The 13527-nt window shown below is 41.3% G+C and overlaps 1 protein-coding gene across 7 annotated transcripts in view; it reads left to right on the top strand.

Annotated features, from left to right (window-relative positions):
* Positions 1-80: 80 nt before the first annotated feature.
* Positions 81-13527, top strand: part of XRCC4 (X-ray repair cross complementing 4) — an 89357-nt gene continuing 75910 nt past the window's right edge. Inside the window, exons 1-3 of one of the 7 annotated variants that reach the window (XM_032096793.1) lie at positions 306-600; positions 1370-1426; positions 2001-2157. In XM_032096793.1, coding sequence (XP_031952684.1) covers positions 2148-2157 — 10 coding nt within the window. In that variant the 5' untranslated portion in view covers positions 306-600; positions 1370-1426; positions 2001-2147. Of the gene's footprint in view, positions 111-167; positions 274-305; positions 601-1226; positions 1427-2000; positions 2158-6385; positions 6589-13527 lie in introns of those variants that run through there. The other 6 variants (XM_032096786.1, XM_032096788.1, XM_032096790.1 and 3 more) reach the window with 6 other exon arrangements.

Raw genomic sequence — 13527 nt, forward strand, 5'->3', positions numbered from 1 at the left:
GTGCCGCGGCGCGCTGCGATTGGGCGGCGCGGCCGGCGGGGGGCGGGACGGACGGGCGGACGCGGCGCTCACTGGCTGGCGCGGCGCAGGCGGAAGTGGCGGCGCGGCAGGTAGGTGGGCCGGGCGGGCCTGAGGGGAACGGGGTGTGGGGGGGGGGGGGGGGGGGGAAAGCCGCTCGTGTCCCGGCGCTGGGATAACCGGGATCAGCCCTTCACTGACCCCGTCTTGACCACGTGTCTTTAGTGAGACGCGAAACCAAAAGTGGTTCTTCTGGTGTGTTTTTTGGTTGTTTTTTCGGTTGGTTGTTGTTATTCGGCGCCCAGCGGGTGGCTGAGAGGTGTGGGGGTGTTGTCTCGCCCTCCCGTCCCTGCGGGCGTGAGCCACTGGCTACGGAGGTCTTAATAACATAAAGAACGCCTTAATGAGGCTGTTTCTTAATTAGGTCCGCCTTACTGTTACTTCTGTTGTTTCAGAGGGACGACTGTTCTCCTCTGGTCTGTTGTATTTTGGCTCCTGTGCTGTGTTTTCTCCTTTTAGGACTTGGCATCATCCTTTCTGTAGCTTCACCTGCCCAAGAATTTCCAACTTTTTTTTCCACCCGTAAGGCTGTTGTTTTTTTTTTTTTTTTGTTTGTTTTTTTTTTTTTTTTTTTTTTTTTTTTTTTTTTTTTAAGGAATTACCTTAATCACTCAGTGAAGTGAGCTCAGACGAAGAGCTTCACAGTGATGACTCTGCGTTTAGGTGCCCACGTGTTGCTGTCCTAACAATCACCTGGAGTTTTACGAGGAACCTGTTTCTCCTCGCAAATGTGGCTTTAAAAGCATCACCCCTTCCCAAGGTGTTGGTTTTGGGGGGGGGGGGTTCTCTTTAATTCTCTGTATTTCAGCAGCAAATTCGTGTTCTTCTGCTGGGTGTGGGACAGATTTTGCTTTTTCCCTTGGTGAGGGGAAACAGATTTTTTTACTCTAAAATGACATTTTGGGGTAACGTTTGGTGCACGTCGTGCAGCGGCTTGTGGGAGGCTGGGGGTTGATGTACCTGTGTAAAGTGCATTTATCTCATGGGACTGAGGCAGTGCTTTACTGAAGCAGAGGACTTTGAGATGAGTGAGACCTACACAATCCACGGACAGTGCTTTTCCTGTCTTCTACGGAGCAGCTTCCTCAGTGGTTGTAGATTTGGTCTCTACAATTTTAGTGTTCTCTGTGAAATTGTGGTTTCAGGTTCATAACCACCAAAATGTGCCTGGGATGTTACCAGCATGAACAGGTGGTAGAGTTTGAGATGGGTTCTCTTGTGTAACTGGTTTTTCTGCCCTGTGGATTTCAGGCGCCGTGTTGATTCTGGATTTGTTCTGATTTTTCTCTAGATTGTTTAGTGACTATAAAGGCTCATTCATTTGAAGATTTATCCATTTGTCTAGCAGGTAATCAGCATCTTGCTGCATGCTCATTTTCTCATAACATGTTCATACATCTCATTCCTGTTACTGAATTACATTCACTGGATCGGTTTCTTTCCATCACATGTCAAGGTTTTGGGTTAAAAAAATATGGTTAAGTGCATAAAGACAGTTCTAAAAATGGCCTTATTATCTAGGATAACTTCACTTTGAAGTGCTTGAATGATGTCACATTAAAGTATGTTTGCAAAGAGAAATAAGTTGTCAATATAATCACTGAGCTGTACAGCCTCTGATGGTCAACAGGACCAAAGACTTTAAATGCAATAATACTTTTGTCCTTTTTTTTTATGTGTGTCTGAGATAGAAGGCAAAAACTGAGTTGTTTTGCCTGCTTTGACTCACTTTTGGATGCTCAGTGTGAATTAGAAACTTGAAAATATTTTGTAATGTCTGAAGAGACTCCAGCTGTCAGTCCTTGTTCACACCATAGCCAAGCCTGCTTTCAGGTGGTCATCTAGCTTCCTCTAGCATAGTTTTGTTTGCAAGCATGCCCGTTATGAAAGATTTATTATATTTTCTTTTTCTTCTTTGATAGTTTCTGGCAAGTTCCCACCTGAAACCCATTGCCGATTTTCGCAAACAATGCTCTTTATTTACCCTAGATGTTTTAATTTCCTAGTGAAGTTTCCAACAGTCTCAGCTATTCAAAAAGGAAATTTTACTGACCATCTGCTGTATTAAAATGATTTCAGGTGAGTAATTTGCTGTTGTGGGAAGAATGCCACTTAAACATTTTTTGGGAGCCTTGGTGGCACAATTTAAAAGATTGGTGCACCTAGCCTGGAAGTGTCTTCTGGGATGTAGCTGTGGTAGACATGGGGTATTGACTGGAATATCAGCTTTCAGACGGTGTTGTTCCAGTTTCCCTTGTGCTCTTTTCCTTCCTAATCAATATCTTGTCATGGAAAACCAGCTCCAAAGAGCTGGGACAGCTTGGTTGGTGTTGTCCACAGGGATGGGCTGGGTAGGCGCTCCTGTCTGGTGGAATTCAAAAAGCAAACCATAAGTCTAAACAACTATATTGATCTATATGGCACTATTCAGATATTTAAATAAAAATATGTGATGAATACTGGTTTTTTTGTTGCTGTTAGGTTTCTGAAGAGAAGGGTTCACGGTCTTGGCTGCGTTTCCTGGTTTTAAGAAATATTTTAGTGGTGAAAGGCTTACATATTGTTCAGTTGTATGTAGAGCACACCAAGGAATTTGTGTCTATAATGAGAGGTAAAAAAGGTTTAACTTCTAGGCTGTTTCCAGATGCAGGAAGAATTATCACAAAACAATGGCAATTGCATGTGGAAGGCTTGGCATTTAGCTTCTCTTGTGTGTCTCATTTTCAGGAGAAAGTTGGAGGAAATGGTTTTAAAAGTATCACAGGTGGGTGACTGATGCGACGGGTACATCTGTATTGGTAAGCTTCTGTGCTTAACACACCCATGCCTGTGTATGAGGTGGAAAAAGCATTTTCAAATAAACTATAAATGCAATCAGTCAGGGTTTTTTTGAGAAATGCTGGTTTGAGTGTCTGGCAAAAAGCTGATACTGCTCTTCTTTGGCTTCTACGTGGTGCCCACATCTGTGGTTCCCAGTATCTTCAAATGCAGGCATGAATGCTTAAGGACTGCTTTGCATTTTTGCTACAGCTACAGATATGCTCTGTCCTCCGTCTGGAACAAGGAGGCGGTGGAACACGAGGGGTGTGCATTTTGCAGGCAAACCTGTCGTGGATAGGTGGTGTTCTGTGTGCTGACAGTGGTAATTAGAGCGTGGTATTTTGTTTGCTAACACTGTTTTGAAAAAAAAAAAAAACAACCTGCAAAAGACAAACTCCCATCTACATGTAGGTTTGGCTCCTTTTTCTCTCCATTTCTCTGCCTCTGCCTGTCACCTGCCAGAAGTGCACATGGTATTCACTGTAGTAGGCTGGATCACAATGGCTGTGAAATTCTTGGAGTTTGCAGCTGTTGTGAGCAGGAGTGAACCTCAGTCTTCACAACAGAGGTGCTTTAGCCTGATATTTTAACCATGTGTTTAATAGAAAGTTACTGCACAGGGTTGCGTATGATCGGGAGTGTTCCTACAGCGCTGGGAAATTCCTGCACCTTAAAATTCCTGCTTTTTGTGGCAGATTTCATGTGTATGCAACTGATGGGCTAATGCAAAGGTTACTCCACTTAGCAAGCTACTCCAGATTGTAAAAACACCCAAGGTGTGATGGTCTTGCTGTAGAACTAGTGATGCTGTGCCTGACATGGTGACCTCAGTGCCTCTCCTCTCACAGACTGCTGCTGGTCTGCAGCAACACTGGATGTGTTTACAATGGTCTGTTTTGACCAAAACCCATCAATTTCAGTATGGATGAGGTAATCTGAGATGGTTTTCTATGCTGCATGTTGGCTTCATTAAAGCAGTATAGCAAATACTTGTGCTGCGTGCTCATGGGTGTGCCACGGGCCTTGCAGGGTCACTTGCTGTTTTGTCTCAGTGCCTGTTTCTGATGTCCTCATTATCTTGCAGTGCCACTTGAAGATGAGAAATTTTAATCCCTAACTCTTGTCACCTTGGGCTTAGCAGGAGGTGGAGAATGTTTTTCAGGGGTTATGTTAGAGCTCAGGAGCCCCAGATGAAAAAGCAGCACACGTCCTTGAGTAAGTGGAACCACCCAGAGCTGAGGGTGAGATTTTCAAGGACTCAAAGCCATTATCTGATTCTTCAAGGTTAGTAGGATGCAGCTGTGATTTCTTCACTGTTTTATTTGGCAGAAATGTAATCTAGTGCTTGCTGATGTTGTGGGGAACACATAATATCATGTGCATAAATTCCGAACCAACATCACTAAATAACCAAGAATCCAATTTAGACAGCTGTTGTAAAATAACATTAAATGGTTCTTGAAATTGTATATTTTTCCACCAAAATGAGTGTTTTCTCTAGTTGTATCCCTGACTTGAGCTGTGTCCCTTTCCTGTGTTAGGAAACAGTGGCCTTCATCTCCTGCTCTTTGTAATCAATGTCTTTATGGATTTAAGTCTTCCCCACCTCCTTTGTCTCTGCATATGAGATGGAAAAAAGGGAAGGGTGCCAAAAAAATGTGAAGATTATTCCTAGAACATAGTATCAGATAATGTAATGGAAGGACTGCTGTCCAAGATATGTCAAGGTACAAAAGACTCACTGAATTATGTATGAATTGTGCCATGTTGACACAAGCTGAGGCGAAATTTAGGAGATAATTGCTAAACAAATTACTGTTGTTTGCTAATCTAACACAGTCAAATCTGATCAACACAAAAGAACATGTCTTACAGGAAAAGTTCCAAGCTGGGGGAAAAAAAAAAAATTCATTATGTGTGTGCCTTGAGCAATGGCCTCTGGTGTAAGAGCCTTCTGAGGTGTACTTGTGATCTCATAATATATTTGATTAAATTGTCCTGATTTACAAAGCTTGGAAAAGCATTGGAATATTTGTGTGTCCTCCCTGCAGACTACTAGGTGACTTTTCTGTGAAGGGGTGTCCTCCAGCAGAGCAGACAGCTAGAGCACAGATTGTAAAATAAATAAAAAATAATAAAAAAGGGAGACTGATCTGATGTGACTTTTAAGAGTGCAGAGACTGAGAACTTTTGTGCCCTTGATCTAGGCATGAGCCAAATTGCTTGCTATCTTGGGACAGAAAAATTAATGCAACCAGAGGAAGAGTGAGGCAATATATCCTATCACAGGCTGCATTTGTTTGTGGTTGTTTTTTTTTTTTTTTTTAATGATTCAAATGATTATGAAAGGGATTGTTTGTTTACAGGTCTACAAAGGGGTCTTAGAGGCCATCCTTTTCAGCACAGAAGCTGGACAGGAAAGAGGGAGCCTGGGGCTTTCCAAACGCCGTCAGCTGTGTCAGGCTTGGGGTGAAACCTCACAAAATCCTGGGGAGAGATTTGTGCTGGCTGAGCCAAGCAGGGAAGCATCAGACTCTGTTGTGGAGGCTTATATTAAATTACTCCAGCTGAGAAAAAATGAACCTTATTTTCAGAGTCCAGCACTCAGCAGCCACAGATCGGGAGATGGGGCAGAAATGTTAATTTCAGTGAAAGCTGACATGGAGGATAATTGTTTTAGGAAACAAGAGGCAAGGAACTAGCTGAAGCATCTTTGAGTGTCTTGGAAATACACCTACTTGAGTAATATTTTGTGATCTCCTGAAGACAATATTAGAGAGAAGGGTTTTTTTCTTCCCGTGTTTTGGTCAGAGATGTCTACAGATGAAAAATGTGCCTTATATTTTATAATTTTTTTACTCTTGTCTGTTGCAGGGATTTGTTTTATTAGCCCTGACTCTGCTAAAACCAGATTTTTTTTTTCTTTAAATAAAGAGGTAAAGGAGGAATTTTTTAGTATATATTCTTAATTTGAGGTTCATGTTTTGAATTTGGTACTTTTGACGGTGCAAAACAAATAAGGGTATTTGTAGCACGGAAAGAGAGGAAAATGCAGTGGCAGGTTTTTTTATCTAAAACTGCACTGGAACAGGTTGTTGGAGCTGTGGAGAGGTGACTCCTGTGCACAGAGGCTGGGTTTTTGTGCTCATGTACCTGCATTATTTCAGGGCCATTGTCTTTGCTCACAGCTGTGTTTCAGGTACTGATGTGCAGCTGCAGTTGGGAGCTAGAAACACAAAGGTGAAGTGCCCCCCAACATGAACTGAGGCTTTTTTTAAAAAATATTTATCCCTTCTGTGCTGTTTCTGTGCTGTTTCCCCACTTTTTATGTCATCATGAACTTACCTGGGAAAGCAACAATTTGCACCCTTAGCACGTCACCCTGAGACCTCTGTGGTGCTTCACATCTCTGCTTTGTTGTAATTTGCGTTTTAAGATCTCAAACTTGGGTCTGACTGGTGCCGTGTCAAAGCACTTTTGTGCTGTATTTTACTAATGAGTACTTAATTGCCCTCTCAGCTCAAGTCCCAGTGGCATTTTTGCAGTGGTGTGCCCCTGCTGTGTCCTCATCTCAGCCTGCAGATTTCTTTTCACTCCAGTGCAAGCATTCTTTAGGAGCTGTAAAGGAACACCAATATTGAAAAGCTGTTTTCCTGGAGCAGACCCCCTGCTTGGCATCAAGTGTCTTGGGTAAGGGTTAAATTTTTGAGTAGGATTTTGTTGTTTTGGGGGTTTTTTGCCTAGTCTGTAGTAAGAACCCAAAAAAAAAAATCGAATGAAAGAGTGAAAGAGTCATGAAAGTTCCTTAGAAAAGCAGTGAGTTGATGAGTCTTGGGAGGCTTTATATTTTTTCTTATGTACAGAACTTGGGATGTTAACAATACAGGTGACTCCTGTGAAGCTCTTTGTGTCCTTTTTCCTTTCTAAATGTGGTTTGTAGACATGGTGCTGGCTGAGCACAAACCAGTAGATTTGTAAGTGCTGGCTGAGGGTGTAGAGTGAGTGGCCTCTGAATTTTGGGTGGAACTGTGTCATTACTTTTTTTTTTTTTTTTTTTTTTTTTTTTAGAACAAATCATCTTGTTTGCTCAGAGCTTGGTGAGGCTGTGGGATTTGTGTCCTGGGCCCCCTCTTTGCTAAAATACTGGCACTTGTCAAGATAAGGACTGGTGCTTCTGTCCTGCTTTGGTTTGTCAAATGTGGATTATCACAAAGCCTGAGCTAAACTGGTGCTGAACCTGTGCCCATGTGTGGAAACAGCTGAAAGTGGTGCTCAATACGTGTCTCTTTGCCTTAGGCTTCAAACTCAGCCTAATCCATCAGCAGAGCAATTAATGTTCAATGCCAAGTAATAAACATAGCTGGAAATAAAGAGCTGCAAAATTGAAATTTAAGTGGATTTAAAGTGAATATCTCAGTTCCTTGTGAATGTCTTGTGAATTATTTTTCTATGGGGGTCAGGCAAAGCAATGTGAATTACAATTTTTAAATTAGTAAATTCAAGCCGTGTGAGCTCCTTTTTTTGGGGGAGTTTAGTGTTGCATTTTCTAATAGATAAATAGCAGATGGAAAGAAAAACATAATAAAACTTTGGTTAAGCGAAGACTGGGTAATGCAGGAATTTTCTTCAAAGAAAATGCCTGAGGAAACTGTTTAGTAAGATAAAGCAATTTCGAGACTAGGCCTATTTTTTATTATTAATTTGACAGGGACGGGAAATTAAAATAATCCATCTCTTTGAAAAGTCTTGGGTGTAGAGGTGGGAGGAGAGAAGGATAATGTAAGCCTTCATATTTATACCTGCCCTTGTCCCACTGAAGTGGCAAAATTTGGTGAAACTTGTTTTTCCAGGTTACTGGGCTCAATTTTTCAAAACTCCTCAGCAAATCCTGCGTACAGAATTACGTCCATCCATATGTACCAGACACTGATTTCTTTGTTTCATTTATCTTTGTTTCAGACTGGGTGCTCTTGCCTATGGATCTCTTTTGGATTCAACAGTACTGAATGTATTCGACTTTGAAATTTAAAAAGAAAAAAACAGAGAAAAAGGAAAGGAAAAAAAAAAAAAGGCAGACTTTAGTGGGATCCACTGCTCAATGATGTGAAGTCAGACGTTTAGAGAAACATATCAAACTGAGTGGGATTGTAATAGGTCTGTGTGGGGACTAAAAACTAGAAAACAAAGGAAATCTGTGCGACAGATTTGTATTGAATATCCTGATAATATTTAATCCTAAAGAAGGCAGTGTTTTGGAAAACAGATGATACCTCAGCCAGACTACAATGTTATCCAAATATACATCAAAAAGACATATGTATCAGGGTATTTTTGGATGGACGAAGGGTGATTAAAACATGCTGGGTTTTTGTGGTTTTTTTTTTTTTCCTCCCCCCAAAAATTTCCTCAACTTTGCCATCGTCAAATGGATGATACTAAGGTACTGAAAACTGCAGAGATGCTTTTAAAAATATGACTAAGAGACTCGGAATTCCCAAATCTTTGTTCTTACTGCCTGTATATGTTGGGCTCAAAGGTTGCGTCTGGCACAACTTCCTTTTTCTGCTTTTTATCTGCAAAGCATACAGCAATTTTAGTGATGTCTTTTCACAGAAAATATGTGGAAAATGATATATATTTAGAATGTGTGTTATTTTTTAAAAAAAAAACATTTCAGGAGGAAGTGAGTTATTTTTCTGAATAAATATCCTGTGGTTTTCAAGGGAAGGCACTGTGCCACCGCTCGCTTTGGTAGGACCTTGGAAAGCCAGGGTGTCCTGCTGCCAAGTTAGAGTTGTAAAGTATTTGTTGGGGACTTGCATCTTCCAGAAGCAGCAGAGAAAGGGAGTCTGGGTCTCTGAGACACGCCTGCTGACTTTTCATCCCAGATCTATCCTCTGGAGGCTGGGCTGGTTGTTGCCTTTGATCTTTGCTCCCTTCCATACACGCTTTTTAGTAACTTTGCTACTAAAAATCACTTTTTCATCAGGAGACATGTCAGTTGCATGACTTAAATTTATTTTTACTTTTTTTGCCGGTTTATAATGTTCAGTTAGTGTATCCTGGCTTATCTGTGCATTTTGGGAAGTGAGGATTTGACAGCGTGACTTAGTTTTGGGAAGAATTGTTAAAAAAAGGCTGAGAAAAAAAGTGTTTGCCCCTTTTATAAATCTGTCTGCATACTCCCTTATTTGCTAGTATATGCTAGCATAATTGCCCACTTTGGTGTTTATTTTAATACACCGAAGGCCTTTTTTTTTAACCTTATTATAGCTTAATGTAGATGGTTTTAAGTGAGCTTGGCAAGGCTGGATGCCTGCAGTGGGTAGTGGGTTAGCTCTGAGACTTCAAGGGGATGAAAGACACCAGGGTGGGCTTTGCCTCCAGGCTACAATTAAGATCAAGGCTTGTTAGTAAGATTCCTACTATAAAGGTTGTTGACTGTCTGCTTCCTTCTGTTTCTCCTCATTTTTCAGCTGGTGACTGTAGTAAATAAGCCTGACAAGGGTTGTTCCTTATCGTGGATTCCAGATCTTTTGTGGCAAATCTTCTGTATCCTATTGTCCCATGGAGCCTGACCAGCTCAGAACTGATTTGTTTTTGGTTTTTCGGTTTGGGGTTTCTTTTTTTGGGGGGGCTGGGGGGGGGGGGGACACGATTGCACAAAAAGTATGTGCATGTTTCCAATCGTTCTGTGGCTGCCACGAAGCAGTGGGAAGGCAGCAGTGCAAATGGGAGCCATGTGAGCCTTGGCTCTGCAGTTGGGCCCACGATCTCCTGATCAAATGTTGCCATGGAGCACTGAATTTTTAAAGTGGCCCACTTACCCCTCTGTGCAATGTTAGAAAATCATTCAGTCTCCTCTTTATGTCCGAGTGGCAGTTTCTGGTTCGTTCCTTTTATCTTCAAGACAAAGTTGCATTATTGGCAAAATTGTAACCCTTGTGCTTTTAATACAGAGCAAAGTTGAAAGAGCAGCTAAATATAATTTAGGATGCATGTAATACAAAAATGTTTTAGCCCCCTAAATTGCATTAGGGAACAAAGCTCTTTTCTAATTTTTTTCTCTTCTTTGGCTTTCGGATTTATCTATAAGTTGCAGATGAAGGTTATTATTGAATCATTCTTCAATGTCAAACAAATATTGTGGCCAGAGGAGTGGGAGGATTATTGTGAGATGGAACAGGAAAGATTCTCTGTTGTTTGTCTTCACGTTCGTTGGCCTGGTCATGTTCTTCCGAAAAGAAATGAGAAAAGAGGAAGTCCCTATTGGATCAGTAGTAGTTGTAAGATTAATGGAGTGAGAGTTGAGGTTCTTGTCAGATATTTTAATGTTCTTACTCCTGAAGTATTGGAGTTAATGGAATTTTAAATTAACACGAGAGAATATCAATTTGTATGAAATACATCACTGGAAATATGCATAAATACAGGCATTATCTTATTTCCTTCTGTTAGGAAATGTGGTAATAGCTAGTTTTAATCTTTAAAAGCAATCTTGAGCTTTTCTTGACTGGTTTAAATCTCCAATTATCCACTTATGAGTACATGTAGCATCTCCTGAGTAGTATCTGTTCTCTGATTATGAGTTAGCTATTAACTTTCTTCTGATTATTAGGTTAGGATGTGTAGTTTGGCCAGTGTCAGAAGGAACCAAACTGCAGACTTTAACAGCAGTGTGTGGTCTTCTATTCTGAACTCCCTGTGGATAGCTCCCATTTTTCCTCAACAAGAAAGCACTTAAGTTAATTGCTCTATTTCAAAGACATAGGAGCTCTTTCTGGTCTCTAAGTAGCCTTCCATGCATAGCTGCCGAGGTTTGGAACACCTGCAGCCCAACCAATTTGGGAGAGGAAAAAAAAAAAAAGGCCATTAGTCTGCATGGAGGAAAAAAAAAAAATGAAGTGCTGAAGTTCAGAACATTATCAATGATGCTGTGTTGGAGCAGCCTGAAAGATTTGGCTTTTCGTCTATGCCTGGTGCTATCCAAAACAACATATAAAATTCTTTGTGGAGCCATTTTAAGAGTGTCTTGTTCATTCAGAAGGGCCTGTGTGCGCTGTTTGTTCCGAGGGCAGAGGCACCAGCCAACAGCTGATTGCTCCTCAGAGGGAAACATTGCCTAATGGTGAGCCCAGGAGCCAAAGACCACGGGGACAAAGTGCTAAAGATAAACAGCTCAGCCTTCGACTGTTCAAAGGCCTCAATAAAGCCTCTGAGTTACACATTTGGGGTGGGACTGCGCTGTCCCCACCTGCGGGCTGGCCCTGGTGCCCTGGTGTGGAGAGGTGCTGGTGTGTGTGACCCCCTGTGCCCCCCAAGGATGAAACACTGCCTTTCTGTGGCCCCAGCCCCAAAGCTGCTCTGCAGCTTTGCTTTGTCCTAACTGGGGGAAGGGAGAAAGAGCCGGCTGCTCTCATTTTATGGAGGTGGTGAATGGGAAGAGTCCACAGGGGCTGGATGTTGAAGGGCACTTGAGGGTGCTGCTCTGCTCTGATGGACTCGGAGGGGCTTTTTAGGTTGCCATAGTGAGTCTGATCCCAGTAATTTAGGCAATAAAAATATAGTCTGCTTTTACTAAATGATTTTATTTTACTTTAAAAAGCTTAAGCAACAGCTGGACTGTTAAGTAGTGGCACTCCAAAAATTCAGGGGGCTGTTTTAACCTTTCTGAGCATTAACACAGTTCCTACCTTTACTCCCAAAGATGTGAAAGCGAAAATAACTCTTAAGGTTTCACCTCTCCTTTGTATCTGTGTCTTTCTTTCATAATGAAATTTTGAGCTGGTAGAAGTGTTTGATCTGTGAAGGGTCACATAGGCTTGACACATTGGAAGCTGATGGGGTGATGAATTTAGTGAGCAGGTGGGTGCATTGGGGCAGGTAACCTGTGAGGAGAGTGTTTTATTTCACTTCTTGAAGTAGAGAGCAATACATCTTGTTTTGAAAATACATCTGTTATTAAGATTTGCCTTTAGAGTGAATAAAATGCATGCAGTCACTTTGTAGTGAATTAACAAGGAATGTGCCCTGATTTATTGTTTGTATTCTTCATTTCTTTAGTGGTAACTGCTTGTTACTAAATAAGTAAGGGAACACCTTTGCTATTTTTTGCTGTATTCATGCTTGAACTGTGGGTGGTTTATACATTTACTGAACACTACCCTAAACTCTGTGACAGAGTTGTGTTCTCAGGACATAAGGGGAAAAGGGATTTGGATTTTCATTTTTTTTTTTTTGTTCTTGCCATTGTAATTGTTTTGTTTACAAAAAAAACCAGTAAGGTGCAATATTACTGTTTGCAGTGATGTTTTTATGTGCTGTGTAGGTCAGACTAATTTTCACGAAGGAGGTTTTTTCCTCCTCTTGAAGAGAGGTATATAATAGGCACTGTATGCAGCCAGGAGTCCTTGAGCTTTTGCTTATGGGTTGGAACAGTTGAGTGCCTGGAGATGGAGTCTGGCTGAGCTCTGCGTGGTGAGGCAGCTTCTGAACGTGGACTAATAAGTAATATACTCCTTTCAAAAGGTCAGTGAGCACAGTGGAGGAGATGAAAGCTGGGAGAAAAAGTATCTTCATTTTATGCTCCCTTGGAAAATGCTTTTTTTCAGAGATGCGCACTAAAACGTGGAAAAGCAAGACAACTGTGTTTTGCATTTGTTTCAAAGTTCAGGACGTTATTCTGGGTTGTGCCTCCTCATTCTGCAGAGGCTGTGTTTTACCACAGGTGTACAAAGAGTGTTGTGTAAACAGAACCTTCATTTTTAGCTGGAGTACTGATGTGTGCATGGGAAACCAGTATCACTGTATCGAATGAATTTAGTCTCAGGCCTCAGAGACCTTGTTAGTGCATCTTTAAATAAATAAATAGGCTTCTTTCCTCTTGGCCTCACTTTTTCTGACTGACACTTAATTCCCTTCATCATTATATAAATAGAAAATGTAATTCTCTTGCTTTGTTTTTTGTTATAAACAGTCTGAGTTGATAAGAAAGCCTCTAGTGCAGGTGCTTTTCACTGAATTTTGCTGTACTTTGTGATAAAAATCACATGTAACAAGCAAAACCTTCCTGTTGAACTACACATACATGCATCAGTACGCTGTGTGCTGTCTGCCAGGGTTGTCTGCTACTGTTTTACAGTCTTTAATTGAAATATTTTTTAAAACATTGTCTTTCAGAGGCGGAATTCTATGAAACTATTTCACGAGAGACTGCATTTTTCCATGATCAACAAGAAGGAAAAGGGAATCTGGCAGGCAAAGGAGAGTGCATGTCTGTGTGCTTGAGCATGCATCACTTGTGTTTCCTGCCCTGTGCTCTTTACTGACCCATGTCCAGGCAGTTAGTGCCCTACAAATTTTTAAAATGCCTTTATTTCTGGAGTCACTAATTGCAAAGGCATTGTTCCAGCTGTCCACCCTCAAATATTTAATTTTTTTGTTCTTGCTTACAGGTGCACAAACACGCTGTAAATTTCCTGAAGTGGCCAGCTGGGTAGTGATGGAAATAGAATTTTTTTCCCCCTTTTTTTTTTTGACTCAGATTAGTTTTTCAGTTTATTTTTGGGTAACTTTCTGCTTTCTGTTGCATTTTCAGGGAATAGAAAGGTGAAGTATGACATCTGTGAT

This window comes from Corvus moneduloides, chromosome Z (genome assembly GCF_009650955.1).
Source record: "Corvus moneduloides isolate bCorMon1 chromosome Z, bCorMon1.pri, whole genome shotgun sequence".
Lineage (NCBI taxonomy): Eukaryota > Metazoa > Chordata > Aves > Passeriformes > Corvidae > Corvus > Corvus moneduloides.